Here is a 14,807-nt window from a genome sequence, read left to right on the forward strand (position 1 = left end):
GAGCCATGAGAAAGTTCCCTTTGGGAATCAGCCTTGCTTTGGTAGCCAGGTTGATTCCTCACACCTGAGAGACAGAGCCTCCCTCCTTCAACAGGCTGGCTCTTCAACACAACCAGTATTTTATCTGGACTTGTTTAATTCTTCAGTGAGATCTTTAATGTACACCCGCTGTTTACGACAGGGCGATTATATTAACGAGAGTCCAGCAGAGAGCGGCACTGTGATGCAGGGCCTAATGCCTTTCGGATTGGGGCTCTGGGGTTTCCTAGAAGCGTGTGAATCTCTGAAGCCCCAGCTTGTTCCAAAGGGAGGCTCCTCTCTGTCACCTGCACTCCGTTCGGGTCCTGCCCCCACCGAGATGTCTGACTCAAACGTGTTCAAAACGTCACACCCCCCGTGTTCACACAATACAACAGCAGCTCTACACATTCTGCTGCCTCTTCCAAAGGGTAAACAGGGAATAGATTGTGTGTATGTATATATACAGATCCCTGTATATATATATATATATATATATATATATATATATATATATATATATATATATATATATATATATATATATATAGATATAGATATATATAGATATATATATATATATATATATATATATAGATATAGATATAGATATATATCTAGACCAAAGCTGTTCTCACTCTTTTTGTCATTTACTTTATGGAATTTCTTAGTTAAATGTTTACACATTGTCAAGCTACATATTTACAGTCTCAGTGGGCAGTTTTAACTTAAGTACAAGATATCTATCTATCTATTTTAAACACTGATAAAGAGGGAAGGGTTATATATGGGAGGGCTACAGTCCATGAGGATTATTGCTAGAAATGGTTGGTTGTTCACAGTTATGGTTGGAGGAGGGAGAGGGATTGGGGGAGAGATGAGTACTGTACAGTCGAAAGCTAGAATGGAAGCACAGCAGGTTCAGGTATGCATTGTAGAGCCGGAACAAAGACTCCCCTGAGACTGCAAACTGAAAAGTACTGGCACTTAGCTGTGATCAAGCACAAGTATTGTACCTCTTACCCACAGCACAGTCAAACCATCCCAGGCAAGCCTGATACAGCAGCACAGAGACCTGGGTAATGCTCCACTGGAAGGCTGGGTGCACAGGCTGCAGTCACGCCTATCCTATAGTTACAATCAGGGGGTACCTTGTAAAGAAAAGGTACCGGATCTTACAATTAAGGAACTGTAGAAACTAATGTACTGATGATCTGCAGTAGCTTCTGTAGAGGTTTGTTGGTTTCGTGTTTTATTGTTGGAGTTTTGCCTAGCTTTGTTTTAACATAATCTTCAACAAACGCTAGTTTTTGGCCTTTCGCCGTTTGGGTTGTGAAAAAGATGAGTCATTTTTAAAAGCATTTTGTCTTTCAGCATTAAGTGACTTTCCGTGTGTTTAACATGACTGGCTACCTGTGTGCGTCATTGCAAACCTCCATTGTCCCATCACCTTTTGCACAGATTCATATGTACAGTATTGCTGCAGGGCTCTGGTACTTCCAGTAGAAATACACTGCCTGGGGCCCATTGCTATGTGTGTTATACAGTCTTTAAATAAAGCACGAGTTACAATTTGTAATCATTTTGGCTTGAATTTCAAAGCTTGGGTCGTTGCTGACTGTCTGGCTGTCACACTAGTTTCTGGGGGTTGCTAATAAGTTTGCAGTATTGCTAGACACATCACAGCCTTGCTGACCCTCATGTTTGTTTTCACTTCAAACTAATACTGTAGTACCGTTGGATATTTAATAAGCTCCTCGCAATACAGAGGTTTCCTTAGTTTAACATTATGATCCGTGGGCCCTGCTGTTGAGATGATGAAATTATGGGCTCAATCAGGGAGGATTATTTAACTATAAAACTATAGAGCAAACAAATCGAGTCGGACAGAAAAAAATGTTTCTGGCACGACAGGAGTTCACCTGTGAGACTGCCGTGCAGGCCCTGCTAACAAGGCTTTAATTCAGACAGAGCTACTTCAAGAACGTCTGCATGAATAAAATAAGAGTTTGACATCATGAAGCTGCCCTAGAATATTCCTGCGTTTGGTTTTGCTTTTGCTTTTGCTTTGCTGGCAGGGGAGTCTTTGTTGCAGCCGCAGTGGGTTTTTTGCTGAATGCAGAGTTAGTTTGCGATTGCGGAGTGTGCTTCGCTATGGCAGTACCTGCTCCTCCCGGAGAGCCTGAAGCTTTTTGGCTTTGCTCTGCCGGTAATACTCCATGATCATCATCGCTGCGTAGATCTTCCCAACCGTCAAGTCACAAGTTGCTATAAGGAGAGACAAGTTAGCTGATACAATTAGACCGGTACGACAATACAAATGATGCACACCTCGATTACACTCTGATATATCATGTAAAGAAGGATCACGATCATCAGCCCTGTTCATGAAACTTGTTTTCAGAATTCATAATGTTTGGACTAGTATTATATTGTTTAAATTCTGAGAAAGGATACAACCAAAACCATCAGTTCAAGTAATAGGGCCATGATTGTTACGATACATAGAAAACAACTAATGAACCTGTATTTAAAATAATAATAATTATTAAAATAAAATGAACCTGTATTTAAAATAATCATTATTATTAGAATGAAATTATTATTATGTTAAAATGAATCTGCATTTAGTGTGATTGTTATTATGATAAAAGGAGCCTTATTTTACCCAGTTCCTGTGATGATGGAATGAGGCTGTGTTTAACATACCCTTGTGGGGAGTGACCAGCAGGTCCAGTGTCTTCTGAGACAGGTTCGGCCAGATTGCCATCATCTCCTTCCGCAGCTCCGCGTCCATCTGGTGTTTGTCTGCCCCTCCTGTTTGTTTCACAAACACACTCGTTTGAACGCGGGCACAGATGCAGTTCAAACACACTTTCAAACACAGTCGCATTTATAACACATATATTTTCCTAAAGAAGTAAAATCTATTCAAACTGTAAAACAAACAAACAACGTGCGAATGTGACAAAGGAAAGTAACCCCAGTGGTCGGGGCTCCAGGCATACCCACCCTTAGCTATTTTGATGTCGAGCGCTGTCCTGATCAAGGCCATCAGGGTGGAATTGAAATGGACTGTGTTGTCATCGGCGACAGGCAAATCCATTCTGAGCAGCCTCTGTAGAGAGCGGAACAGAGCGGGTGAGATCGGACCAAAGCAGCAGGACAGAGAGCTCTGGAGCAGCACAAGTTTCTACTGCCTGTCTTCATTTACCACATTCCTTTTTTATTTTTAATGTAGAGTGCCCAATTATTTTATCCCCAGTTATTTGACCCTTATTTTGTCCAGTTATTATTTTTCCCCTCACTGCAGCAATTCCCCACACAGCTCAGGTGAACGGAAGGTTCAGTGGTCATCCTTCGGTCCCACGTGCCTTTACCAAGGGAGACCCTTAGGGACCCCATATGTACGTGATTATTTTAAAGGCTCGTCTGGAGGCTACAAACTTCTCTCGAAAGCTGCCCTGCTTGTAAACAGTGTAACTGGGTTAAAGATCCTATTGGAAGTGACTGCATTAGTAGGAGCAGTTGTGGATGCATAGCTCACCCCCTAGTCTCTGTAAGTCGCTTTGGATAATTTGATTATTAATAAAAATAATAATAATAATAATAATAATAATAATAATAATAATAATAATACAGGCAGTAAGGCTTGTTTCCAGTGGAGCTCCCCCAGCCTGCATGGAGCTCCAGAGCTCTTCCTGCGAGGTTCATCTTTTTTACAATAAAATAAATTAAAAACAGTGAGTAGTAATTCATTGTTTTTTATTAATTTATTTTTTGTATTTATTTATTTTTAAACTGTTCTTCATTCAAGTAAAAAAAACAAACAAACCAAAAAAACATCAGGCACAGAACTCATCACAAAAAAAGGATGCATTATCTTTGTCAAAACAGACAGCGGAACAGGACATTTCATCAAACCGGGTTGCTATTGCACAATGCAGAACGTCACGAGCCGGGCAGGCAACCATGCGAGACGGGCATGCGGCATGCAGGACCAGGACACTCTCCACAGGACAAGCAGCACACAGAAAGCATCTACGGATAACACATGAGAGACTCATTCATAGCTCTGCTATAGAAAGTGCTATCCGGGAAACTGAGCTCTCAGTGCAATGGTGCATCCTACAGGTGCTAAGAGCAGCATTCACTATCTGGTCTGGCCACGTGGTATAGGGAGATGGGCACAGGTAGTGCATTAAGAGGCTACGTTCAGCTGAAGGCTATGAGATGGTATAAAAGTGGATTTTATCACTGTATCGAAAAAGGGATTTGGTGTTATTAGCGGGAAGAAGAAAAAAGAGAGAGTTAGTGAAGACATGAAAAGAGAGAGAGGGGGAGAGGAGAAAAAGACAAGGAGATTTAAAAAGAAGAGAGAAAAATCTACCACCACACAGCTGATTGTGTCCAAAATAAAGAACCGCATCCTGTGTGGAGCCGCTTTTAGAGAATGGGGCTCTGAACGAGTCCGCGCGGCTTTGGGGGTAACAGCGCTCCAGCTATGGTTGTCATAGTTTTGGGATGGGAATCGACAGGGTGTTGATGGCAGCTTGCAGAAGAAAAAACAAAACACAATATACAGGTAAAGGCTGCGTGAAAGGAACTGCCCTGGGAAACACAGCAACAGCAAGTAACTGCATGAAATCATACTGACAAGAAACAAAAAGCCATCATTCTGAGGGACCGCTACTTTAAGCTTTATATTAAAATAATGTTAAACCAAAATGAGACTTGTTTGTTTTTATAGAGGGAGTGCAGAAATCAATGTCCCCTGGACAGTTCCCTTGACCCCTTTCATCCCGAATCAAAGATTGTGCTTCACTGGGATTTACCGGTATATAGGTCTTTTGTTTTCTTTGTAATCTGGTAACACTTTACATGAAGTGACTCTATTATACAGTGTGTTACACTATGTGTTTATATAGTATTCACTTAGTACATACATGTGTACTTGCACATAATTCTGCACAGTTACAGTGTACTTAACATGTAAATCTTATTGCACTATATATGCAAGTACACAATTGTATCAGAAAATGGTTAGGGTTAGAGTTAGAGTTGGGGTTGGGGTTAGGGTTAGAGTCAGGGTTAGGTTAGGGTTGGGGTGAGGGTTAGGGTCAGGGTTGGGTTAGGGTTAGAGTAAGGGTTAGGGTTAGAGTCAGGGTTAGAGTTAGAGTCAGGGTTAGAGTTAGTGTTGGGGTTATATTGTGCACAAAGACTTCCACATTAAGTACATTGTAACTGTGTAAGTGCACATGTATTTACTGAGTAACGACTATGTGAATACACAGTATTTAGAGACCCAATGTAATGTGTTGCCCTCAATTTATTGTCCTTGTTATCAATGTGTGATTCACATCATGTGAAAGCAGGGCGCGATTTAGGGAAGGACACTTCAGGAGGGAGGCTGGCAGAACCCAGTATAGAGAGACACAGCCTGAGTTTAACTGCAGAGAAAGTGCACTGCCTCGGAGCCTCAGTGTAACGTCAGGTTAGCAGTGTGTAACTGACTGCAATCTGACGGTTTGGACTGTACAGTAAAGGTGCCACATTTAACCCTTTCAGGCATGAGATATTGAAAAAAAAGTAGTTCTTAAGAAATATATTTTTCATTGATAATGTTTTACATTTTTTTCCATTGCTTTATATGGGGAAAACATGGCATCCTCATAAGACGCTATCATGCATTTGTGTCTTCCATATATCCCCATATAAAGATTAGAAGAGAGTATTTATTATCGCCATGCATGAAAGTATTAAACAGATATACATTTCAGTTAGTATTCAACTCATCCACTTTTATGTTCAGTTGATTAACACATTTATCAATAATTGATGGATCCAAATAATTAATACATTGCTTAATTTTTTTTGTCAAAGTCTCCATTTACATTAAATCTTTGTATCATCTTTAATAAAAAAAAAAAAAAATATATATATATATATATATATATATATATATATATATATATATATATATATATATATATATGAAAAATTGATGAGTGGTCATTTCTCAAAATCAAGTAGCATTTTAATTCAACATATCTCTTTAAATATGGCACTTTAGTCAACAGACAAACGAGAGACACTAGCACTGTTTTAATCCGATTCATTGCAGTCACCCTGCAGCTGTTTTTTTTCTTTGCAAAATAGATGGAATCAGGAATGGATCTATAATGACTTGTACTGTGGCTGCTCCATTACCAACAAAGAGCTTCTTTCAAACAATCAGAAAAAGAGATTGACACGTAATTCAGATTTTATGTTGAAAGGTGTTTCCAAGATACAGTTTTAGTCGCTCGGTGTTGTGAAACCGGTTTCTAAATCAAAATGCACCAAATATTTATAATTTAAAAAAGAAATCAGTATGCAGTGTGCAGTAAATATGAAGAGCCCAGTCACTGTCCGTTCTGATATACATACTACCCTCCAAAGATACTGGGGCAGCTCTGGGACCCTGCATCTCAATACACGATGAAAGGACTCAATAACTAAACAACGTATTCCTAGAATCTCAATTCAACTCAATACATTTTGTTCAGAAGAAGGCAACTTCTTTAGGTTTATTCAAATGGTGAATACAGTGATACCAGAGCCGGCGTTCGACTCATAGGGGCCCCGGGCAGATGCTAAGGCGTGGGCCCTTCCCACCAGCACATTGGATGACTTCCACATAAGAAATAAACAAATCACTTTAACAATTCAGAATGCAAACTGAAAGATCAGTCGGCCTCATTTATCGACGCATACCTCTTAAAAGGTTATGATACCATTTTATATTAACAATTGTCATCAAATTAAAGAGTGTCAGGAACTAGACTGTGTCACTTTATGGTGACATATGCGTTACTATTATGAATGCATTTAATTCACTATATGACCTAACTTAGCCTGCTGGGGCCCCGGGCACTCGCTGCTTGCCCCTGAAACCGGCACTGAGTGATGCTGCAGCACACTCGATAATGGCCTATAAGTATTTGTCATAAAGTAAGAAATTCTGTGCGAAAACAAAAATAAATAAATAATGTCATCTGAACTGAGTGTTGTTTATTTTTTCTCCTGCACAGGTATAGTGAAGGTCTCGTAACAATGAAGCAGGCAAGCACATCGGAGTGGAGAAGAGGGAGAGTGAGATCAGTGATCAGGTGAGAGGTGGAGCATGCAGGGAGGAGACTGGGCACAGTATAGCATGTAGAGAGGAAGAGGGACCGTAAAACATGTTAGAACTGCATTGACAGAAAAGAAAAAAGGCAGAGGTGGAAAAGTTAGTAGCAGTTTTGAACGGTCTGGAGAATTTAGAAAAAATGTATTCTCTTTTTTTTTAAGGCACTGCTATCTATCAATAATACTAATAACAATAATCCTAGTGGTCAGTCTTCTATCAAGCTAACAAGTATATTGAAATAAATACATGAGTGCGTTCGTATCACACAAGAAGAGTCTGTGGCTATGCAATCCACAGGTAGGAAAGAGACTGAGAGACCGAGGGATAAGGCAGTTGGCTTTGCAAGCAGCTCTCTCAGCAGGGTACTCTACTCGCTGATTTACTGTTCTCTGCTGGGTATAGAAAGGTCACACAGCAGCAATGCAGGTGTTTTTTTTATAAGTGTGTGGGTTATAGTCTGTTGGCTTCAGATGTCAGGGCTATCTGCCTGTCTGCCTGCCTGCCACAGTAGCACGGGTTCCAGGTGCTGAAGAGAAACAGCAGGTTTCATTCAGCTCCTCCCTGTTCCTATGGATTGCATGGGCCCCCCTCCCCACCCCCAGAAGCCCTCCCATGGATCTCTGAATGTCTCTGTGAAACACGGAACACTACAGGAACACAACTCTGCGTTTGCAGCCAGGGTCAGTCTACCTTATAAGCAACCCGTGCAGGGCATTTCTTCCCCAGGCCTAAGGGCGGCGACATGTGTCTTAGCATCTCATACATATCACTGTAACTGATGCGGCCACTGCAGGAGCGTTAGTGAGCCAAAAAAGGAAGATGCAAGATCCCAGAAAAATAAGAATAAAAACAATAAACAACAAAAAAAAACACATATAGGAGATAGAAAAAAATATAATACAAAAACAAGGTTATTTTTGGAGCTTGTCAGTGATAGATAGAAAACTGATATTTTAATTAAATTTTTTGTTGTTGTTTGTATTAAAAAAAAAAAAAAAAAAAAATTATATATATATATATAATAATTCTATGCAAAAGGTGTCTGTTGCATAGAAATACAGGAGGGCTTTGGAGAAGACAAAGCCCCCCTGCCTGTGGTGTAAGGATGGCAGTTAATGTCAATGCAGTTTCTGTCCCCCAGGAACAATGCACGCTACTATACCCATTATGCCTAGCCTTGGCTAAGCAGCAAGCAGAGATGGCCGAGGTTTTTTTTTTTTTTTTTTTTTTTTTAAGGTCAGTACAATCCGTCATGCTTCTTTAGGTCACTGCATTGTCCTCCACATTCTAGTTTCCGTCAGAATGCATTACAAAAACCGAAATAAGTAAAAAGCAACATTCATTCCGTTCGATGCTGTAGCAGGTTTTTAAGTTTTTAGTGGAATTCAAACCTTGCAGGCCACCCTATGAGGGCATTTCTTGCCTAAGCCGAGAGGGGGGGAGATTACACGCAATAAACTGTACATGTCCTTATAATGAATTCGCCCGCTGAAAGAAGAACACATGGAGTTAGAGCAGACGAGAACACACAATAGGAGAGAGGAGAATCGAAAACACAAACAATGTTACAGAAACACTTTGACAACACTTTGTCTCCTCTGCGCTAACACTGTCCCTGATATAAAATAGTTCAATGTAAATCTGCTATTGTTTCCAATCCTCTACACTCCCACCAGATTCTCTGCAGCAACACTGTCTTTGATATGATATAATTAGGGCTTCTGATTTTCGGTTTTAATCGATAAAAAAGATACCCCCCATACAAAACAAATGAACTCGGTGTATATCCAATGAACACCAGAAAAACATTGGAAATGGTGACTCAATTCACGTTGATTTGACCCCTTTTTCTGTGAATAAATGAAATTGCCAGTGCAGTCGGGCAATGTCCCTCCTTCCTGACTTGTATCTCGTGTTGATTCCTCCTGAATACTTTAAAACCACCTCCTGAGTGGCAGCAAATTCCTACATTTCTATTGGAGGATTGTATCACACTTGCGAGATTTAAAACAAGCCGTTCTTCCTCGCTAGATTCAAAGCTGTATTACGGTACTATAGAGGGAGTATTTACACGCTCGTGGAATTTAAAACAGAATTGCAAATTGTGGTGAAATGTAAAAAAAAAAATGCCTAAACACACAAAACCCTCCAGAGGAATATGCCCGTGACCAGAAGGATTTACTATACATATTGAGACAGAAAAAAAACAAAGGAAACCAAAAACTATTATTTCATACAGTATATAAAAAACAAAAGCCCCGAGGAAAAAAAACACATTTACTTATAACTCGCTAATAGCTAAAAAAGAAGCACCGAAAAAATTAAATGAATAAAACTCGAGAAACAGAAGCCCCTGATATAATATAATATACATAAGACTCCATTCTGTCCACTGCGCCACCCTCCCTCCCAGGCTCCCTGTCTAATCTAATGTAATGTAATACGTCATCATGCAATACCACACCCTTACAGTTCTGACTCGAGGGCTGCACAGTGGGGCACATGCATTTGGACCCTGGAATACAGATACCTGATAAATTATTCTGTGCAATAGTCAGAATAAGTTTTTTTTATATGCAGTGTGCAGATTCCAGGAGCGGTCTTGAGAAACAAGACCATGAGACAGTTCCCGAGTCTGTGAGTGGCTATAATGAGGGAGACAATGGGAGTCACAGCAGGGAGGCCAGAGAGGAATCCAAGTGGGGCCACTCCATCCCATGTTTAGAGGGTCTGCTGTTTCAGAAGGATGCCAGGGCTGCCTGGCTGAACTCGCTGAAGACACACTGAAGAGCTCATTCGCTCCAAGTTATTTTCAGGTGTATTTATCTAACGAGGAGAGAACTCTTGAGATGTGTGTGTCTCATTTCCAAGGGGGGATCCCGGCCAGAAAGTCTCCCTCTTCTCAGGAGGATGAAAGCACAGCTTCACTCCTTGCTGTGCTGTGCTGTGCTGTGTGTGTGTGTCTCTACTGTCTGAGGAAATGTGTTGTGTGTGTGTGTGTGTGGTTGTGAGTAAACATATCTGGATAGATGTGTGTATATGTGTGTGGCCGTGACCGGGGTATGTGTGTATTCTGAGTATGAGTATGTCTGTGTGTGTTTACAGTGCGTGTGTGTGTGTCTATGAATGTGTCTGTGCACATCCCAGTTTGAGCATGTCTGAGTGTGTTAGTATGTGTTGATGTGTGCGCCAGGCTGCCAGGCTGCAGAGGGCTGTTGAAGGCAGGCTCTTACCAGGCGGCAGGGTCGTACTCAGCCCAGATCCTCACATACTCATCCAAGTGGTGAGGCCCCAGGATGGATGAGTCCCTGGTCAGGTACTCAAAGTTGTCCATGATGACAGCCACAAACAGGTTCAACATCTAGAGACGGAGACAGCAAGTTGACACAGGTTCTGTAACCAGAGGTGCTAGGGGTCACTGCTGTGATTTTTTGGGGATGGCATGATTACCAGGAAGGAGCAGAAGAAGATGAAGGAGACGAAGTAGAGGTACGCGAACACACTCCCGCACTCAGGCTCCTTCGTCCCCGATCGCACGTCACAATCCTTCCCTCCCAGGCAGGCCAGCATGATGTCATGCCATGCCTCCCCCGTAGCACTCCTGCATGGACACATCAGGGGAACACTTCAGTTTAGTTAACACTTCAGGGTAACATTTTGAAATAATGACCACAAATTCATTATGAATTCTGTCCGAGTACCACAGGAATAACACCAGCATATCCTTCGCACTTCCTCTGAGTTCTGAAGTCATTCTTTTTTAATTAAAGTGTTAACTACTTCAGTTAAATTGTTGCAGTTCAATTTGCAACTTCTGCACTGCAGTTAGCTGTTCTGTACCTGGCCAGGGCTAAAAGGGTTAAGGGTGTTGTAGAAAGCACCTGAACGCATTTAGGAGTCAGTACCCTAGATAAGAGAAAATGTATCCTTAACAAACAAACAAATAAAAATCTTTCGGGAAGACTGTTAAAACAAAAAGTTCCCATCGGAGGTCCAGTACAGAGCCACACTGTTCTGTACTTGTCCTGTGTGTGTATTGAAAAGGGAGAACAGCGCTGACCTGAAGAGCAGCATCAAGGCTTGGAAGAAGGTCCTGAAGTTGTTGTGCTGGTTGATGGCACTCTCCTCCTGCTCGTCGATGGCAATGTTCCCAAACAGCTACGAACACAGAGTGCAGAATCACAGAGTGACCCCAGGCAGGCAGGCCGGGTTTAGGGTTAGGGTTAGAGTCAGGGTAAGGGATGGGATTTCGTGGAAAAAGATTTACACACTAAGTACATTGTAACTATGCATACTATCATTGTAATTATGTGTAAGTACACATGTATTGACTAAGTAACTACTATGTAAATGCACAGTAATTAAAAATCTAATGTAAAGTGTTACTGTTCTACTCTGAGATTGCCACTATACTGTATGAAGGATGAAGTATTGCCTTACTTGCATGCCAATGATGGCGTAAATGAAGAACAGCATGGCGATTAGCAGACACACATAGGGCAGGGCCTAGAGAGGGGAGAGAAACAGCATTGGTTAACACACTGCTAGACTGAACCAACAGAAACAGCATTGGTGATTGGGAGTAAGTAGCTGTGAGAATGCGTCCTGCTGTTTGCGTTGTGGACCTGCATGAAAGAGGCTGCACACAGGGGCGGCAGGGTACCTTGAAGGACTGAACGAAGGTCCACAGCAGGATTCGGATGGTGTAGCCCTGACGCAGCAACTTGATGAGCCGAGCCGCTCGGAACAGCCTCAGAAAGCTCAGGTTGATAAAGTTATTCTGAAAAGACAGGGTTGTTATAACAAAGAGAGAGACAGCCGTCAGTCTGCGTAACTGAGCCAGAACCCACTGGCAGATTTAATAATAATAATAAAATAATAATATAAATAATAATAATAATAATAATAATAATAATAATAATAATAATAATAATAATAATAATTATAATATAATAATAATAATAATCAAAACAAATAAAATAATCAATAAATACATTTAAAAAACAAGTAATAGACATAACAGTAGGAAAAGCTACCAAAAGATATCTAATCATCATCCAATCAGGTAAAGTAGCGTTCTAAGGTTTTTTAAACAACCAAATGCACTGATCTTTGAGACAAGCAAGCCACAATAATATGGAGTCCGCACACACATGTAAGATGCGCATACAGAGAGAAGCCGTTTCCATGTACATGCCACGCTCCCGGCTCTAAAATATGACAGCATCATGAACTCAACATCCGTTTCTCTGCACACAGACAGACAGACACACACAGCAGGGTGTTTTGGAATTAGAAGGGGGCTCTGTTCTTTTTTTAAATGATGTTGAAGTCATATTTTACTGGGACTGTGTATAGTTTTTGGTGCTGGTGTACTTGCTGTGTTTCTAAGCCTATCTCAAGCTGCACCACCTGCTTTTAAAAACCTGTACAGCTCCTCTGAAAACGGGCAGCGACACTGGGGAATCTCACCTTTCAGACTGCTTATCTGTGGATGTTAGGGCGCTATGAATGCAATTAGGATATGTAATGGGGTGCATTTATGATTTCTACCCATCGAGGAGTGACCTCGCTCTCCCCAACGTCACGATGGCAGCTCATTCATCAGGATGAACGTCATAGTGGAGAATCGTGCAGTAGCATCACAATAAGTGATGCTGGCTTCAACTGAGGGGCTGCTGGGATACTAACTAGCTAACTAACTCTTCTAATACAAGACAAAAAAAAAAAAAGGAACAGGTATGGGCTCTAGATGGGGAGCTTACCGATGTACTCTTGTTGTCATTAGCATTATTATTATGATCATTCTTTCTTTTAATTATTGTTAATCCTCTGGTAGTTTCAGCTGCACCAACCAGCTCCAAAAAGTGACAATACACTGTCGTGAGTTAGAGGAGGGAGCGTAACATACTGACTCCACTAAGCATGCATGAGCCCCCTAGCCAGGAAGCAGGGACACAGCGGCTGAATTAATAGTAGCACACTGAACTCGGAGAGGGCAGAGAGGAGAGGGGAGGGGCATGCGCTCCCTAATAATAGACGCATGCAGCTTTTTTCTTGTTCCACACAGAAAGAAGGCACAGAGGAAGCGGTATGGCAAAATAGCAATCAAAATATCCACACACCAAGGGGGGTTCTGGATTATTGTGTACACTGTGTGTGTGATAGGCTTTCAGTGCAGTAAACCAACATATGTCAGGACTTCTCAATGGCACCCACTGCTGTTTCAATGTGTGATGCAGCAGAGCATTTAACATCTTGGTCTATTACATTTAAGCATGAGTTATGCGATATACTAAAAACATACATGTAGGGGAGACCTGATGTTTGTATGCATGTATGTATTCATTTATGGTTGACTAACTGAAGGCAGCTTTTATGTCTTCATGCAGATTTGACTGGTTTCAAAATGAATGGAGAGAGAGAGAGAGAGGCAGGCCCCTACTGAGTCATGCACCTATCCAAGCAGTGACCAGGTCCCTGGCTTGATCACAGTGCGAGGGGTCCCAAGGGGACAGAGTTCAGTTCCTGTCTGTGGTCTTGCTGTGTGAGTGGTGGGACGGAGATGGGCCGCGACAGAATCTCTAAGGTATAACACGGGTGTCATTTGTTCAAACCAGCAAGCCGCATGAGAAGGCAGCAATGCAGTTTGATTGTATGTTTCCTCGGGTCGTATGGGCAGCCCTTCTCCTCTAGTGGGGGGGGTGAGTGATCCCCGTCTTTCAACCCAGTCCATCCATCCATGTCAGGGTGTGGATATTTTAAACTCCTTTTCTAACTAGTTTCTAGTTTAAGAGAAGCATGCACAGGCTGCTCTAAGACACGCTTAAAAAGGAAGCCTTACAAAAAGCCTGACTCTAACTTCACTCCCACAGTTTTACTGTATGACACTAAATATATCAAATCAAAAAGCCAAGATCTAGAACTTTTGTTACTTTATATTTATAAAAATCCAACCCTAATTATTTGTTTGGCAATTAAGTGGTGTTACAGTATCTGTTAAGGACGTTCCCAGCATACCTGCTGTTTATGAGAATTAGAATGGGAACAGGATTACATTTTTAAAATGAAATGTTATTTTATAAATTTCTTGTTTTATGGGTAAATACACTGAGCTAGAGGACACAGTAATAACGCAGCCCCTTGCTTTAATAGCTTGGTAAGTGTGTGTCTGTGTGGAGGGGAGAGGAGGTTATTACTGTGCTCTTGTCCTGGACATGCTCAGAAAAGACAAGCAGCTGGAATTAATGCACTGGTCCTTCCTTAGTGATTGTTTTGCCCTTTACTAACCCTTGCTTAATCCTATCACAGTGTCCCCCTGCTGACTAGTGAATTCTGGCTGTGCTGCTGTTTTTTGAACCATGTCTGCTGCTGGTTGAACCTGAGTCTTGGGGCTGTGCAGCATAAATAAAAACCAGTCTACCGTGACACATGGATTTAATTATAAGTTAATTATTCTCATATTTCTAACTGCTTTTACTGACCCCAGCATAATTGTAACTGCAATTGTAATTGAACAAAACAGCATTACAGTTGTAATTGCAATTCGAAGGGTTAAAGTGCCCGGGCTGCCAGCAGTGGCGCTGGTTGACACTGAAGGGAAGAGAAGTTGGAGAAG

The 14,807-nt window shown here is 41.4% G+C and overlaps 1 protein-coding gene across 1 annotated transcript; it reads right to left on the reverse strand.

Moving 5' to 3' along the window:
• Window positions 1-654: 654 nt before the first annotated feature.
• LOC121309177 (voltage-dependent P/Q-type calcium channel subunit alpha-1A-like) lies at window positions 655-11,969 on the reverse strand (the record flags this gene model as incomplete). Its single annotated transcript, XM_041242094.1, has 9 exons — window positions 655-2,286; window positions 2,728-2,835; window positions 3,031-3,136; window positions 8,581-8,677; window positions 10,423-10,550; window positions 10,640-10,790; window positions 11,250-11,347; window positions 11,630-11,695; window positions 11,853-11,969. Coding segments are annotated over 9 exons (987 nt in total), but the record flags the coding sequence as incomplete, so codon positions are not given.
• Between the last annotated feature and the right edge of the window lie 2,838 nt (window positions 11,970-14,807).

The sequence above is a fragment of the Polyodon spathula genome, unplaced genomic scaffold (assembly GCF_017654505.1).
Source record: "Polyodon spathula isolate WHYD16114869_AA unplaced genomic scaffold, ASM1765450v1 scaffolds_918, whole genome shotgun sequence".
Lineage (NCBI taxonomy): Eukaryota > Metazoa > Chordata > Actinopteri > Acipenseriformes > Polyodontidae > Polyodon > Polyodon spathula.